This window comes from Typopeltis vanoorti, chromosome 17 (genome assembly GCF_054136105.1).
Source record: "Typopeltis vanoorti isolate ZY-2024b chromosome 17, IOZ_Tvanoo_1.0, whole genome shotgun sequence".
Taxonomy (NCBI): domain Eukaryota; kingdom Metazoa; phylum Arthropoda; class Arachnida; order Uropygi; family Thelyphonidae; genus Typopeltis; species Typopeltis vanoorti.
The window spans coordinates 113,743,996-113,761,554 of record NC_143565.1 but is presented as its reverse complement, the minus strand read 5'-3'; the positions used below and the strand labels follow the sequence as shown (position 1 = coordinate 113,761,554).

The following is a 17,559-nucleotide window of genomic DNA, read 5'->3' as shown; positions in this document are numbered from 1 at the left end:
TCCACAGATTCCCCGTTCACAACTCAGTTGACATTTTCAACAATTCTAAATATTTTCATAGTCTTTGACTTCTTAATGCTGACCTTCATACCATATCTATTACAACACTTATTCAATTTAGTCAGGGAATCTTGCAACCTTGTAGCGGATTTATTTAGAAGTATAACATCATCCGCATAAAGCAAAGAGCTGGCATTAACATCTCCAATTCTGATATCATGTTTAATACCACTTTCCTTCATAACGTGAATCCATATAGATAATGAATAACAGAGGGGATAATGTACATCCTTATCTCACACCAGATTTAACATTAAACTATCTTCTGTACTTCCTTCAATTATAACTGCTGACTTACAACTCAAATAAAGACTAAGTATTGCTTGATATAATGCCCCATTGACACCATATAACTGTAGTATATTGAATAGCTTCTCTCTTGGCACCTTGTCATATGCCTTTTCCAGATTGACAAAACTTAAATACAGATCTTTGTGATATTTCCATGCTTTCTCAACTATTTGTCGTAACGTGAAGATCTGATCCTGACAGCCTCTATTTGGCCTGAATCCAGCTTGTCTTCACCAAGCTTTTCTTCCACAATTCTTCTCAACCATTTCTTAAGTATACTTGCGTAGCTCTTGCCAGGAACACTCAGTAAGGAAATACCTCTGTAATTCTCACATTCAGTTTTATTTTCCTTTTTATATATGAGTACTATTAGAGCTCTACTCCAATCATCGGGAATTCGTCCCTCTGTCTAGGCTTTCTGAACTATGCAGTGCAGCAGTCACTGTAAGACTTTTATACCACCATACTTCAGCATTTCTGGTCGAATATCATCTACTCCTGCTGCTTTTCCACATTTCAAGCCTTTGATGGCTTTTTCTACTTCAAGTATGGATATGTATTCCTGACTGTATGCCTGTTGAGTGTTTTTTTTACCAATTAGCAATTTTTCGAAGTAATTACTCCATACTTCAAGGATATCTTTTTCTCCTGTTTTCATGTCACCTTTATCATCTCTAACTCCTTTTAAGCACTCTTTCCTCCATTTCTAAGCTTCTTCAACAACCTCCAGAATATCTTACCACCTTCTTGATATTTATTTTCTATGTTCTCGCCAAAATCCTCCCATGACTTTTGTTTAGCTAGTCTTACACAGTGTTTCGCTTTCTTACATTTGTCTCTGTATTCTCTAAGAGCAAAAGCTGACTTATTTGCTGGGACTTTTGATATGCTTTCTTCTTTTCCTTCACTGCTTCTCTAACTTCCTGTGTCCACCATTTTTCTATCCTTGCAGACAACCTCACCACATGCCTCTCTGGCTGAATCAATCAGGGTTTTCTTCAAGGCTTGCCACTGTTATGTTTCTGCCCTTGGTCATTGTTATATCTTTTATCTTTAGCCCTTTATATTATTCTTTACGTGATTTACTTTCTTATATATACTTTGGTTTCTATCTGCTATCTTTAACTTCATGAATCCCTAAGTCGTCTATGTTACTTGAATATGTGATCTTATCGCTTATCTAGCAAATTTCTCAATTTTGGGCCCCCAGAAATACCTGTTCCCTGATCATTATAAGCTATCCTTATTCACTCAGGCAAATTTATTTACTGCACCAGCCTGGGCTTAAGGGTAGAGTTAAACTCAGCCTAAGGATAGTTATAGGGTGCTACTAATATCATTTACTAAAATTCAGAAGCCTTAGGTTTTCTAGTTTATTTGCAGTCGTGCCCCTTTTCTCTCTTAATTGGGATATTCTCGTGCACATATATGATCACAGGTTCGAAATTTTATGAAGGGTCAGTCAGCATGGTCAGAAATACAGGCCTGAAAGGTATCAAACAATTTTAATGAATTCATTATTTAATATAATACAGGAACAAAATAGATATAAATACTAAGTTAAACTCTTACTTTCCTCTCACTCTCTCATTCTTAAAAATAAACATTGATTTCTAAATCTTTACAATTCAATTTCCTCAACTTATTTAACATTTTAGTTTGCATTTCATTAGGCCAGCTAGGCATTTAGCACATTAATATTTTCCCTCGAGTGGATCACGACAAAATATCTAATAAACTAATAGTTCTTAAAATTCAATCCAAATGTATAGAGTTATTCACATAAATTTCAATTCTTCATATTTCCTTTTATCACAAATTCGAAATACACTCTTTTCCGTACTGTTAGTCAATTTCTCTAAAAGGGGCTAGAACACATGAAAGTACTTATCAACATTGTTTCGGTTTCTCTCGGGGTTATCTCCATCCTTCCTTCTTTGTGAGATTCTGGCTATCTTGATTCTACCGCCACGTGGGATTCATGTGCTCTTCCTGAATCAGGCGCTGTTTCTTTGCTATGGATTTACGCCAACGCTTTTCCTCATTGACGGCCTATGTTCGATCTTGCCGTGTTCTCTGGCAGTGCCATGCTGGAACTTCTCGAAGGTCAGCTCTTAAAAATAAGAACTGAACCACGATGAACACTTGAAGCACACGGTGAGAATACAGAAACAAACAAAATGGAGGCTGTTTCAATTCATTGCAACATTCATTGTTTTTACGCTCCCCAAGAGCGCCACCTTTCCGAGTTTGATTTCTCCTATCGCCCTTCCGATTCGACGCCGGCTGGGTGACCTCACTGATCATCATATGGGGCTTTCCAGTTCCAGGAATGTATTCATCATGAAATTTTCTCAGATGTAACACCCACGGGTGCTTACGCTATTCTTGTAGCATTAGGTCGACCTTTGCCCCACTTGCCGAATAATTTTCATTCTTTTACATGTAGAATGTCATTGAAAATTACTCTTACAATTGCCCCTTTCATTGACTTACAGCTACATTTAATATATATATACATTAACTTCAATATAAACAGTTCTAAAATTAATTTGCAAGATGTAATTTCCTTTAAAAACATAGTTACACTGTGCTACTAAATGATAAGTATGCTCAAGTTATGGTTATTTTCTGTTATACTCTGGAATGGTGACGTCATGTAGAATGCGGTCGCAGTTTCAGATCTAACACCACTGAATCTCCAAGGTTTGGTTCCTGTTCTCAAACTCTTTCATTTTTTCTTCAATAATCTTTGTGTATTTTAATCTACAGTTCACATCTGAGAGCTGCTCAACTTTTATTCGCTTTAAAACTTTCTTACATGTTATTCTTTTCAATATGAAATTCACTTTTATCCTGCTCAAGACTAAATAGTGATCACTTCCAATTTCATATCCTCTGTACACTCTGGTGTCTTGCACCAGGGAGAAAACATCACTATCAACAATAACATAGTCAATGAGACTTTTCTTATTCCTAGCCTCTTCTCTCCATGTGAATTTGTGCACATTTTTATGTTGGAACATGGTGTTAGTAATAACTAGTCCATGTCCTGAGCAGAAATCCAACAGATATTTGCCATTATTATTAGCTTTGCTCTTTTCTCCAAATTTTCCCAAAATATTTTTGTATATCTGACAATCATTTCCTACTCTGTTTATTAGATCCCCAACAAGGACCAACTTTTCCTTTTTCAGTATGTCAGTTGCTTTTTCTAAAGCATCAAAAAATTCCTCCACTACCTTAGTAGAACCTTCTGTGGGACTATAGGCACAAATAAGTCTCACTGTCCAATTCCCCATTCTGATATTTGCCCACATCAGTCTACTCGAGACTGACTGCCATTCAAGAAGATTAGCCTCATATTTACTTTTGAATACTATGGCTCCTTTTCCTTGATTGTCATTTACTGAATATAACATTTTGTATTTATTGCTCAGAAAGATCTCACCAGTTTTTGTCTTTTTTGTTTCAGTCAACCCTATTACGTCGATCTGCTACTTATCTAATTCCTCAGCTAGCTCCATTTCTTTGCCATTCAGGCTTCTTATGTTTGATAGTACCGATCTTGAACTCCGGTGATGTTGAGTTGGGGTGCGTTTTAAGATTTGTTCCAGTAGCTGACTTTTCGCTGTTTGCCCTGGTTTTCTGGCGAAAATAATAGGGGCCTTGTTTAACCGGGCAATGCCCCAGCTGGCATGAAATTCTGCATGTTGTACCATAATTTTATATTCAGGTTTAAGCCAATAAAAATACAATTTGGTCGGCTAATTCTCAAATTGCCAGCCTATTCTCATTCATTCAGTATACAGGCAGATACCTAACAGGGTACACCACAAGAAGGTTAGGATTGGACATTAGGTCAGAAGCCCTGGTCAGTTCTCCGCATTCCTTTTATGGGAAGGTCTCCTCTCAGTTATATAGCTTTGACCCTTAATTTTACCCCACTCATAGACCAGACTGACAATAATTATAGCAACCGATATATTTCTAATGTTCATCAAATTGGGTGTCATATTATAGGTAACTCTTTCAGTCTGTCCATGATACAACAAACCGCAAGAACAAGGAGCTGTATATACATCTTCAGGTTTAATGGAAAGAAAACAGCATGATGAAATAATTAAACATTGGTTTCACTGCTTTAATAAAATCTACCCATGTGGATAAGTTTTCTTAAATCTATTACATAGGTAGATACATACAGGGTGTTCGGGATAAATTTGACAGTTTCGTAAGGAAAAAGAAAATCTTCTTTGTATCTATTAAATTTAATGAATTGACAAAAAAACATTACAGGCAGAGTTAATTACAATACTATCAACAAGATTTACTCAAAATAACCACCATTAGCATCGATCACAGCTTCAATTCTGCTTCGGAACCTCGAACAAGCTGATGCTACAGTCTCCCTGGGAAGGGCCGCAAAAACTGTTTTAATTTTATCCATTAACTGGGCTTTTGTATTACTGGAAGTGCGATTGGTGTCTTTTTCAACTGCGCCCCATACAAAATAATCCATGGGGTTAAGGTCTGGGGAGTTTGGAGGCCAAACATTTGGACTGGTGAAGTCGTAGAAATTTTCAGACAACCATTTTTGACTTTTCCCAGAGGTGTGGCAAGGGGCCGAATCCTGCTGCCATACATACGGCCTACCATTGGCTACCCTTGTTATCCAGGGCTTGACTACAGTTAGCAACTCCACGAACAAAGCCCGAATTCCAATGCCAGGGTTCTTCAACACCTGTTCCTGCAGATTTGCGAGGAATTCTGCTGTACGAACGCAATCAGATCGTCTGCTAGGGATCTTTCTTCTTGCTACATCCTCGTAGTCACCATTGCAAGTCTCTAGTTCATGCCTGATTGTTTTTACTGTATTCAGGGAGCATTGGGCAGCAGTCGTAATATCCTTATTTTGATGGCGGGCACGAATCATCATGATACAAGTTATTCTCTTCCATGATTCAGGTGGGTTCCAGCTATCCATCCTTTCTGACATCTTGTATGTGAATGAAGAAGGGTCCAAACTTTTAAATGAAGAGAAGTGTGTGTTAATACATGTAACTTACGGAAAAATATAATTAATTATAAATATGTCAAATTTATCCCAAACACCCTGTACATAAACTTTCCCCATCAAGCTTCCAATATGGTATATAAGTCCTTGTTAATTAACAGATCCTCCAACCTTTTTTTTTTGCTTAAAAGCCCTTATGTATGGGATTGAAATAGGGTTTCTGTATTGCACATCATCATTTGGATGTAGAGTGGGATTAGAAAATAGTACTTTTTAGATCAGTTTTCTTAGATATCCATTAAAGCAGTGGTTCTCAAACTGTGGGGCGCGACACCCAGGGTGGGGGCGTAAATAGCTTGAAAGGGGGTGTGGCATATTTTCCTATAGATAAAAATTAAAACTGCCCTAAATCAGTTTTCAAAATAACAACAAATAAAAATACAGAAAGAAAACTTTTTGATGATACAGGTTTTAATTATTATGAATTTCAAAATAACTAATAATTATTTTCTTCACTCGCACTTATAAAATGCGTGTGCCAGAGGCAGTGTTGATAGTTCAGCAGTGGCCATATCCTCTTCTAGGCAGCACTATACACGCGCAGCTGAAAGCAGCGACTTAATGACATCTCCTTGGACTGAATTGGAATGAAATTTGAATTCACTTCAAGGGAGTGAGGCAACTGTACTTTTTTGGAATGACAAAGTTAAGGCATTCAAGAGAAAATTAGAACTCTGGAGACACATCAGTATAGAAAGCGACATGCTAGACATGTTCCCTACTCTAGTGTCAATGGTACAAGACACTGATAATCCACTGCTTCCAATGGAGATAAAAAGCTGCCTACTTGATCATCTCATAATGCTGAAAGTTCATTTCGAAAAATACCTTTGTGATGATTTTGATGAATTTTATTGGATTAAAAACCCATTCGAAAATGCACCTGGGCCTTCATCTCTGAACGTAAATGAGCAAGAACAACTCATCAATCTCACTAGTGATACTTCACTGAAAAGTATATTTAAGGAATTGTCTTTGTCAGAGTTCTGGATATATATCAGCAAGGAATTCCCAACTTTGAGCCAAAAAACATTGAAGATCCTTATTCCTTTCGCAGCAACTTATTTATGCGAGGAAGGTTTTTCTGCTTTGGCAGCTATGAACTCAAAGTATCGTTCAAGACTAAATATTGCTAAAGAACTTAGAGTGGCCATTTCTGATATTACACCACGTTTTGATAAATTTTGTTCTCAAAAGCAGGCCCATCCATCACATTAGACTTTGACATTTAAATGTTTGATTATTTTTACAGAGAAAAATTAAATACTTGTTAGTTAAATATTGTTTCATTTCAATACATATTTTGGTTACTTGCAAGTGTTAAAACGAATTTTTATTGTAGGCCTAATATTGTGGTACTTGTCAGGTGGGGCTCAGAGGTAAAAAGTTTGAGAACCACTGCATTAAAGCAAGCTAGTGGTGTAGAAATAGCAGTTCTTTATTTTATTTTATTTTTTTATCACTTTTCAGGATAGAGGTAACATATTTTTTAAGAGCATAAATGATTCCTATTTCTGTGAGTGATGATTTAAAGATGTTAAATGGAGGAAGACTATGCATCTTTTAACCACAACAAGCTATACATGGTCTCAAAAATCACAAAGCAGGTATTTCCTTAAGACCAATATTGAATGGAATAAGTTCCCCTACGTACTTCTTATCCAAAGATCTATCAGATATTCTGAAGAACTGCATCTGATTTTGGACTCCATCAACAACTTTGCACAGTTTGTCCAGAAACTATTCACCATCTCCATCAATACATCAGACATTCTTGCCAGTCTTGAAAAGTTTCACTGTTCATATCCTCATCAAACATCTCTTCCCTTCTGAAGTGACAAATTTATTTAAACATTGCCTCATTACTCATTACATAAATGGAATTGGCAATTCTTTAAACAACTTTTTGACCTAGCTATGGGAAGCCTTTTGTCTCCCTCATGTGCTGATCTCTTTATGGAAAATTTAGCATCAGCCAAGTCAAAACCCTTGATATGGTGGAACTACATTGATGATATCTTCATCATCTAGAAACACAGCATTGAGGAGTTTAATAACTTTCTTACTTCACTCAATTCTTTCCATAAAAAATATAACTCACATTGTTTGAAAGCAAAGGATGACTACCAGTTTAATAACTTCCTTATCTTCCTTCTTTCCATAAAAAAAAATAAAATAAAATTCACGTTGGAATTTGAAAGCAAAGGATGACTATCTTTTCTGGACTGTTCATCACAAAAAAATTCAGGTAATAGCTTCACATTAGATGTTTATTGCAAGCCAACACATACCAGATGTTATCTCCATTCATCATCCTTACATCATCCCTCACAAAAAATAGAAATCATTCATGCTCTTAAAAAGCATTTTATCTCTATCCTAAAAAGTGGTAAAAAGAAAAATGAGGAACTGCAACCTCTACTCCACCAACTCACTCTTAATGGATATCCTAGGAAACTGTTTCCAAAAAATACTAATTTCTAATCCCACTCCACATCCAAATCATGATATGAGCTAAAAGACTTTCTCAATCCTGTACATCAGTAGGCTTTTAAGCAAAACTCCAGATTAGGCATCCTCATGCAAGGAATATCAGAGCACACAAAAAAAAAAAAAACATCCTTATGCCAAAAAAAAAAAAAACATCATACAGAATATAGTTTGGACAGTTGGGATGGACTGTCTTAACTGTCCAAACTGGAGATTAGGTTTGGATGCCTGCAGGCGATGATGCATCCTGCTTATGTTAACAAAATTACTGATTCGTGAGAAAACTGCTAAAAATTTCATTGGTCAAATGCATGAGCTAAGAAAAATTTATTATTCTCAAAGATACATTTAAATATAAATAATTAATTTCAAATTTTCTATGTAATAAGAAAAAAAATCTTACCCTAAATGTAGGATCAATGAAGGTTTCCAGATAATCAAAGGTATCGTATTCAGTATGATATGTTGGGTATGGCAACTGCAATGCCTAGAATGACAGACAACATTTGTAATAATAGTAAATATAATGTCACAGAATAAACAATGATATATGCAAATCATTCAGTCTTCAGAAGAAGAGCATATACAATTGACTCTCACTAGACAATTTGCTATACTCAATTTCTTTTAGCAAACAATCATACCTATGAAGCTTTGATTGGGACTTTTTCAGTAGTTGGTTATAGTGAATGAGTTTGTTGTAATCGTTTGTTGACCTTACAGTGAGAGTCCACTATAATCTTATTGCTGTAACCTTATTCAAAAATCAAGAGAACAGCTGGCTTTCTTTTTTCATATCCAACTTAAAAAAAAATAATCCTGAAATTAACAAAAAAACTTTATAGAAGATAAAATAGCTTTATATGGCCAACAGGATGATTGTGTATAATACTACTAAAAGTTTCATGGCAATAATAGGTTGTTTGTAAGCTGGTCACCAGTATTTCCAACCATTAAGACTTGGAAACATGCCAAAGCATACCACTTGCAAACATAACCTATTATTGCCATTGAAATTTGTAAGTACAGCAATACCTCGCATAGTCCGGCTTCGATCAGTCTGGATTCACTATAGTCCGGTTTTAAATCCTAAAATATTAGTATACAAAATTATTTTTTTTTTACATAAATGTTCGGTTTTTTCCCTTTATATAGTCAAGTCTCTTTTTGTGTGGTTTTAAAGTTAAGCAATACGATATTTAAAATTTTTCGGGGGTTCCCCGTTGTATATGTATGTACCTAGACTCGGCAAGAATGTAAACGCGGTATTATGTTCAACGTCTTAATGTGTAAGCTTTGTACAGTACGAGTAAGCAGTGGACGTTTGTGAACTTTAATGTTGAATTAACTTCTATGTCTATCAGTTTTTGATGCGCAAATCTACAGTAAAGCTGATTTGTGATAAAGTAATTAAATTTTAATCCCATTTAAAAACACTACATAATGAGTGCAAAAAGAAAACGTGAAAGTGATTCTGTCACCAAGAAACGTAAATGGCTCACTTTAGAACAAAAGCTCGATATAATCAAGCTTCATGAAGAAGGTGCATCCTTTGCTAAAATAGGCCATGAAAAAGGAATGGACGAGTCAACAGTCATCAAAAACTTATCAAAAAAAAAGAGATCAATACAAATCGCAAGGTATGGCTATGGCTTCTTATTTATCAAAAATAGTGACTAAAACCAGAAGCACTCAAATGGTACATATGGAATGGCTATTATCCTTATGGATTGAAGACTTAACTCAAAAGCGAGTTCCGCTTAGTGAAATGGAAATTCAAGCCAAAGCATTAGAACTAGTGAAAATTTTACTACAAGTCGTGGGTGGTTTTTTCATTTTAAGCAACGAACTGGTATTCACAATGTTCGTATTGTTGGCGAATCTGCCAATGCAGATAAAGAGGCTGCTTTAAGATATCCGAAGGAATTGAGTGAAATCATACAAAAAGGTGGCTACAAAGATGAATGAATATTTAACGTTGATGAAACGAGATTATTCTGGAAAAAGTTGCCATCACGCACTTTTATAGCAGCCGATGAAAAGTCATGCCCTGGATATAAAATTTCAAAAGACTGTCTCGCACTGTTATTAGGTGGAAATGCAGCAGGAGATTTCAAATTAAAACCGATGTTTGTATATCGTGCAGAAAATCCTAGAGCTCTTAAAAATGTATCAAAAAATAATCTCCCAGTGTTGTAGCATTCAAATAAGAAAGCATGGGTCACAAGAGTTTTATATGAAGATTGGTTCACCAACTATTTTTGCCCTACAACAGAACGTTATTGCAGAGTAAAAGGATTACATTTTAAGATTTTATTGATCTTAGATAATGCCCCCCCAGTCATCCACCTGGTCTTTGTGATTTAAATGAAAATGTACAAATAACTTTTCTTCCACCAAACACGATGTCAGTGATCCAATCAATGAATCACGGTGTCAATGCAACATTTAAGGCCTATTATTTGCGCCACACTTTTTCGCAAGTCATAAAAGATACAACAGGAGAAAATGTGCCTTCTTTGACGGAATTTTGGAAGAGCTACAACATTTTCAGAAACGTTATCAAAAATATAGGCGAAGCATGGCATGAATTAATGGCAAGCAATATGAGAGCAGTATGGAAACATATCATACCACATTGTGCAAATGATTTCATTGGTTTTGAAACTCATTTTGCTGAAGTCACTAATAACATAGTGGAAATTGGACAGCAACTTGGTTTCAAAAAGTTAGATTCCGTCAATGTAATTGAGTGCATTGAATCGAACACTAATGAACTGGATAATGAAACACTTATTAACATGGATGAACAACGACCTTACGAAGAGTGGGAGGACAACTTAGACAACAACAACTGTGTTGAAGTGCCTGCACGAGAATTAACAGCTGAACAACTATCAAAAATTATTGGAATGGTTGGAACCTTCTCAGAGCATATTATGGAAGTTGATCCCAATATTGAAAGTAGCCTTACAATTCGCCGAACGATAAACAATGCAATTCGTTGCTAAAAAGAAATGTATGAAGAGAACAAAACCAAAGAAGAAAAATGTGCAGACATCGATATTGCAATTTTTAGAGAATAAAAATTGAATTATGAAAGACATGTATTTTTTGTTTAATTATTTTTGATAAAGACATTTGAATTTATTGATCTTGTTTTATTTATTGAAAAACAGAGAGAATATTTTTTTTTTTGGAACCAGTCATCGTTTTTTGTATGTATTTAGTTCCTCGATTAGTCCGGTTTCAAACAGTCTGGGATATTGGTGGAACCGATTACCCAGACTATGCGAGGTATTCAGTGGTCAACTGTGAAAATTTTAACAAAGGGATCGCATCGTTGAGCAAAAAAAAAAAGCCGTATTTCACATAAAAACTTTTATTAATACAGCTTGTGTACAAATTCCAATCAAAAAGTATGAGAGGACAATCAACCTCTAAAGGCTATCATTTTTAAACAAATATTTCATAATCTAAACATGAAATATTTGCACACAATCAACTGTGCTAATTTATCTTACATAAGAAAAACATTTTTTAACTATCTAAATATAATAAGAATGAAATCTTTTATAATATATTTGATTGGCTACTGGTTTTACAATACGATTGGCTATCAGAAGGGAGAAGGGTAAAGATAGTGCATGTGCTTATTTTATTTTCAAACTTGGGCACATTCGTCACAGAGGAGTTGAAACAATAACTCCAAATAATCTATACATTCCGAATAGACTAATTTTTAATTATATGAAGAGCCAAAGCCTTCGATTCGGCGACATGAACTTATTTAAGTTAAGGGATATTACATCCCATATTGTTTCTTAGCCGAATAAGAAACTCAAAGAGTTTCATGCTGAATATAGAATCTATATCAAGTTCGGCGATTCCAAGCATAAGCAAATACCTGGCAAACCTGATCCATTTGGTAGTGCAAACTGAGGCAACTCATAGCAAGGGCAGAGCAAGCTCCGATCACTATTTTTGGTATTTACCCTTAATGTGACCTTAGCCCCTAGGAGCTATATTACTGTTCTACATTATGAGAGAAGGTCACTACCTAGACCAGTTCAACCTTTATTGAGGTCTCATCAGTGAGTAGGTAGACCTAGTTAATACCAAGTTTGTAGCGAACAGAACTTACATCCCTTCTATGAGGATTGCCAAGAAGGTGTCCTAATAAATTACTAATTATATGAAGAGCGTCCTCATATAATTAGTAATTTATTAGAACTTTATATAGTTTCTATATTCAGCATGAAACTCTTTGAGTTTCTTATTCGGCTAAGAAACAATATGGAATGTAATATCCCTTAACTTAAATAAGTTCATGTCGCCGAATTGAAGCCTTTGGCTCTTCATATAATTAGCAATTTATTAGGACACTTTCTTGATAATCCTCATAGAAGGGATGTAAATTCTGTTCGCTACAAACTTGGTATTAACTAGGTCTACCTACTCACTGATATGACCTCAATAAAGGTTGAAACCGGTCTGGGTAGTGACCGTCTCTCATAATGTAGAACAGTAATACAGCTCCTAGGGGCCAAGTTCACATTATGCATAAAATACCAGGAATAGTGATCGGAGCTTGCTCCACCCTTACTATGAGTTGCCTCAGTTTGCACTACCAAATGGGTCAGGTGTTGCACTATCCGAGTATTTGCTTACGCTTGGAATTGCCGAACTTTATATAGTTTCTATATTCAGCATGAAACTTTCTTATTCGGCTAAGAAACAATATGGGATGTAATATCCCTTAACTTAGACTAATTTTTGTTAGGTTACCATATGAGTTTGTCTCTTAATATGTTTCAAAGAACAAGCAGCTGGATTCAGGCCAAATAGAGGCTGTCAGGATCAGATCTTCACTTTACGACAAGTAGTCGAGAAAGCATGGGAATATAACAAAGATCTGTATTTAAGTTTTGTCGATTTGGAAAAGGCATATGACAAGGTGCCAAGAGAGAACCTATTCAATACGCTACAGTTATATGGTGCAAATGGGGCATTATATCAAGCAATACTTAGCCTTTATTTCAGTTGTAAGTCAGCAGTTAGAATTGAAGGAAGTACAGAAAGATGGTTTAAATCTGGTGTGAGACAAGGATGTACATTATCCCCTTTGTTATTCATTATCTATATGGATCACATTATGAAGGAAAGTGGTATTAAACAAGATATCAAAATTGGAGAAGTTAATGTCAGCTCTTTGCTTTATGCGGATGATGTTATACTTCTAAATAAATCCGCTACCAGTCTGCAAGATTCTCTGACTAAATTGAATAACTGTTGTAATAGATATGGTATGAAAGTCAGCAATAAAAAGACAAAGACAATGAAAATATGCAGAATCATTGAAAATGTCAACTGTGTTGTGAATGGAGAACCTGTGGAAGTAAAACATTTCAGCTACTTAGGCATGATTTTTAGTGAAGATGATAAATTCAATATAGAAATAGACAACAGAATCAGCAAAGCTGGTATGGTGGGAAGTCAACTGAATAAATTTATATGGAATAAGAGAGAAATTAGTCAGAACACTAAATTAGCTGTATACAAGACAGTGTTCAAACCAGTTTTAACTTATGGATCTGAGAGCTGGGTCAGAAGTAAAACACTTGACCAAAGACTAGAGACCGCAGATATGAGAGTTCTGAGAAAGATTAGAGGCGTGAACAAATGGCATCAATGGCAATATCATATTAAAAACGAGAATATTAGGAAAGAACTTGATATTGTCAGCATCCAGGAGTGCATTAGCAGAGCTAATCTCAGGTGGTATAGTCACTTAAATAGAATGAGCGAGGAAAGATTAGCAAAACAAGTGTTCTCTGCAAAGTTGGCAGGAAAACGACCCATAGGAAGACCAAGTTATAGGTGGATTGATACGGAACAAAGTGTCTTAGACGACAGAAATATAAGATCTGATAATGTTGGAGTCTTGACAAGTAACAGACTGATTTGGAGGAAAATTGTAGATAGGAAGTTAGTAATGGTGTAATTTTTTCATGTAGTACTATCATATCCTGTACACCCCTTAAGGGTACATGGCAGGAATTTGATGATGATGATGACAAGAAGAACAAGGGACTCGCAAATTTGATAAAAATTTAACAAATAGCTCGTGCGAGCCCCTTATAGCTCACCACTGGAGGTATTGCCGTATTATAATATATACAATCATCCTGAAGGTCATGTAAAACTATTATATATAGTTTTTTAAAAACAAAATTTCAGGCTTGCCTGTGTTTTCAACTATGCTTTCAAAGCCAAGTGGTTAGCATATGACAGTGGAAAACTCATGTTTTCCTTGTTCAAAAACTTTATTAATGTAGAATTTTCATTTAAGTATCATAGGCATCATCAGTAGAAGATCACAGAATGGCAATTAAACAATAACAGACAACTCTAAAAAATCCTAAAAGCTAATGTAAGATAACTAAAAAGGGTCAATAATTTCTTAACTTATTTAAAAAAAAAATTATATAAATATATGCATAGGCAAAATAAAGTTAGAAAAGATTAGCAGATTCAAAAATTACACCTCCCACAAAGGGGATAGGATGTAGAACATCAGATATATTTAAGTTAGGACAATGAATTAAGGTTTCACATGTTTTTTATAAAGACATTCTATGAGGAAACGGCTTTTATGAAGGTCTCTTGTCTCATTCTTATGAACTATGTTTAGTGTCGATAGCATGCTCTGCAAGTCCAGACTATTCAAGACTCATGGTATTTAATAAAGGCAGACCTTCCTGTTTGTCCAAAATAAGATAACCCATAAGAACAAGGAATCTGATAGACGCCTGGATAACTGAGAGGTGAAAGTTTATCCTTAGAAGTGAGAAAGGTGAAGATTTTTCTGATGAAGCAAAAGACAACAAAAATATTCAATGGTTTTAAAATTTTTGCTATGCATTCACTAATGCCATGCCTATTAGGAATAGGAATGCTAGTTATTTCTTCTGAATTTGAAGAGGTACCTGTTTATATAACTGTTAAATGCTTTCTTGATGAAAGAACCCTTAAAACCATTAGATAAAAGGGTGGAATTAATATATTGTAATTCTTTCTGTAAAAGTTTGTCTCTGAACAGCATAAGGAATAGGCAGGATGTACTGAAGTCTTAAGTACTGGCCTTTCGACTAGAATGGTGATGAGATTCAGTGAGACGTGCATGTCCTTATAACTGTCCAGTGTAAGACCACTACTTATTAGAGGCTGGAAGTGGCTTGAAAAAAGTCCTTTTGGTCTCTAGAGCACAGTTTTCAGACTATTAAAGAAAAAAAATTTTTTTTTTTTTAATTTAAAAAATTTCTTAGACCATCAATAGTAATAACATGGCATTGGTTTACACCCTTCTATGGGTGAATTTCAACTCTTTTAAGCTAGGGAGGCAATATTTTAGCATGTTATGCATACCAAAGTTCTTGTGTTTATAATGAAATAATCATTTTCTGCAAGTAAAAACTTGACAATGGCCTGTTTTATACATATAAATCGAAAGACTTAAAACTATACCAACTGAAGTTGGTATAGTTTTAAGTCTCTGGGAAAGAGAATTAAAACTTTTAAGTTTTAATTCTCTGGGAAAGAGACCAGGTGATCAAATTTTGTCTATGATCAGAGGTAATTTATTAGTACCTCTAATTATAGACAGAACATGCATTTAACAGATTAACACAAAAATAGTTAAAGAATAATACATGCACCGATTTAACACTGAATTATGGCCACCTTCCTAACATCAATGGAGTGTAGCTAGTGGTTACTGAATAGTACACGTAATGAAGGTTGGCATGTCATGTGTCTGTACAAAAATTATCATGAAATTTCCTATCAACAATTTTCCTCCAAATCAGTTATCCATCAGAACCTCAATACTGTGAGATCTCATATTTCAGTCCTCTAAGTATACATACATACATCACCTAGATCTTGGTCCTCCTCTGGGTCTTTTGCCTGCCATGATGGCATCGAACACATTTTTCTAAGCTTTCCTTTCCCGTTCTTAAGTGAGCATACCATTAGATTAGATTAGATTGGTTTAAATGCTCACAATGTCAACTTTCTTCATTTTTGATATCTTCAATTTTAATACAGTTCTGCTACTTATGCCATATGTTCACTTTCCTAATTTATCTCAAAACTTTAATAACTGGTCTTTAATCTTAACCAGAACAGTGACAGAATAAAGTTTAATTCTATTGCCAAGGTAATGTATTCAGAAGAAGGATCATAATTACATACTGAGTTTCTGTGAGGTCGTGTAGGAGGAATGGTGTAAAATTTTCGGATACTGATGTGAATATAATGAATGAAAGACTTAGATTTGGAATTAAGTATTTGGAGAAAATTTTGTTTAGTGAGAAAATGGATGTGCAAAACCAAGGAAACTAATGCTATTAAGGAGTATGCAGGTGAGCATGTATGCAGACACCCTGGAGGTGAGCAGCGTGAGAAAGATCATACAATGCTGAATACAATTACTCAAGTCTTAAATCTGAATGAGACACACTAAAAAAATTCAAGGGCACTCGTGGGCCCACGGGGATACTGTAATGCATGTATACTAATGCCAGAAGTATCAAGTCAAGAATGAGGAATTTTTGGCATCAGTTAGCTTGAACTGGATAAAAATTATATACATTAATGAAACTTGTTTGACAGATAAAGATACTGTATTTCTTGAACAATTTATTCAAGTGAATTACATATTGCTTTAATTAATTATTTGTGTGTGTGTGTGTGTGTGTTCATGTATACACACACACAATTTTTGTAATGTATGTACATTGCAATGTCATTGCGTAATGAAATATAGGCGGCCCTCGGTTTATGACAATTCAATTTACACCAGATGCCTGCGCGTGCTTTCTTACTGTAGTGTGGTCTGACTGAGAAATGACACTAGCAGGAACACTTGATAAATAAACACTCAAACTCTAGTGTTTGAGTGTTTACTGAGTTACTGAAATGTACATGTATCAAACCTAGTTTTACTGTTGAATCTACCTAACTGTTCTATTTAATGTTTTTTACATACGTACGTATTTAAATTGATAAAGTACATAATTACATACCATGTCTGATAAAAGAAGTGCTGAAAAGTTAGCAGAACTTGGTGTTAAGAAGGAGCGGAAATCAATCACACTTGAAAAGAAGATGGAGGTGATTTGAAGAATGGAAGATGGGTAGACCAGTGCTAATGTCTGTAGAAGTATGAACTTATCTCCATCGACTGTTACTACAATTATGAAAAATTCAGATAGAATAAAACAGTCTGCACAACAATCTATGGCAGTACTAAATGCAAAACATGTAAGTTATAGCAGGGGTAAACTTTGGGATGACTTGAATCAGAAAACATTCCTCTGATGCAGGCTGTACTGAGAAAGCAAAAACAATTTTTGAGGATCTTAAAAAGACAGAGGCGAAGAAACATTTTTAGGAAGCAAAGGTTGGTTCATGAGATTTAAGTCTAGAAGTAAGTGCCATAGTGACAAATTATGTGGTGTGGAGGCAAGTGCAGATGTTGAAACAGTGGCTGCTTTTCCTAAAGAATTTCAAGACTGTGTAGAACAAGGAAGTTATCCTCCTGATCTCATTTTTAATGTTGATGAGACTGGGCTCTA

The 17,559-nt window shown here is 35.1% G+C and overlaps 1 protein-coding gene across 1 annotated transcript in view; it reads right to left on the bottom strand.

Moving 5' to 3' along the window:
• The window catches only part of LOC150097811 (N-acetylated-alpha-linked acidic dipeptidase 2-like), a 309,838-nt gene that overhangs the window by 52,334 nt on the left and 239,945 nt on the right, over positions 1-17,559 (bottom strand). Inside the window, exon 13 of the mRNA XM_090406796.1 lies at positions 8,322-8,405. Within this exon, the coding sequence (XP_090262922.1) occupies positions 8,322-8,405 (84 nt within the window). The remainder of the gene's footprint in view (positions 1-8,321; positions 8,406-17,559) is intronic.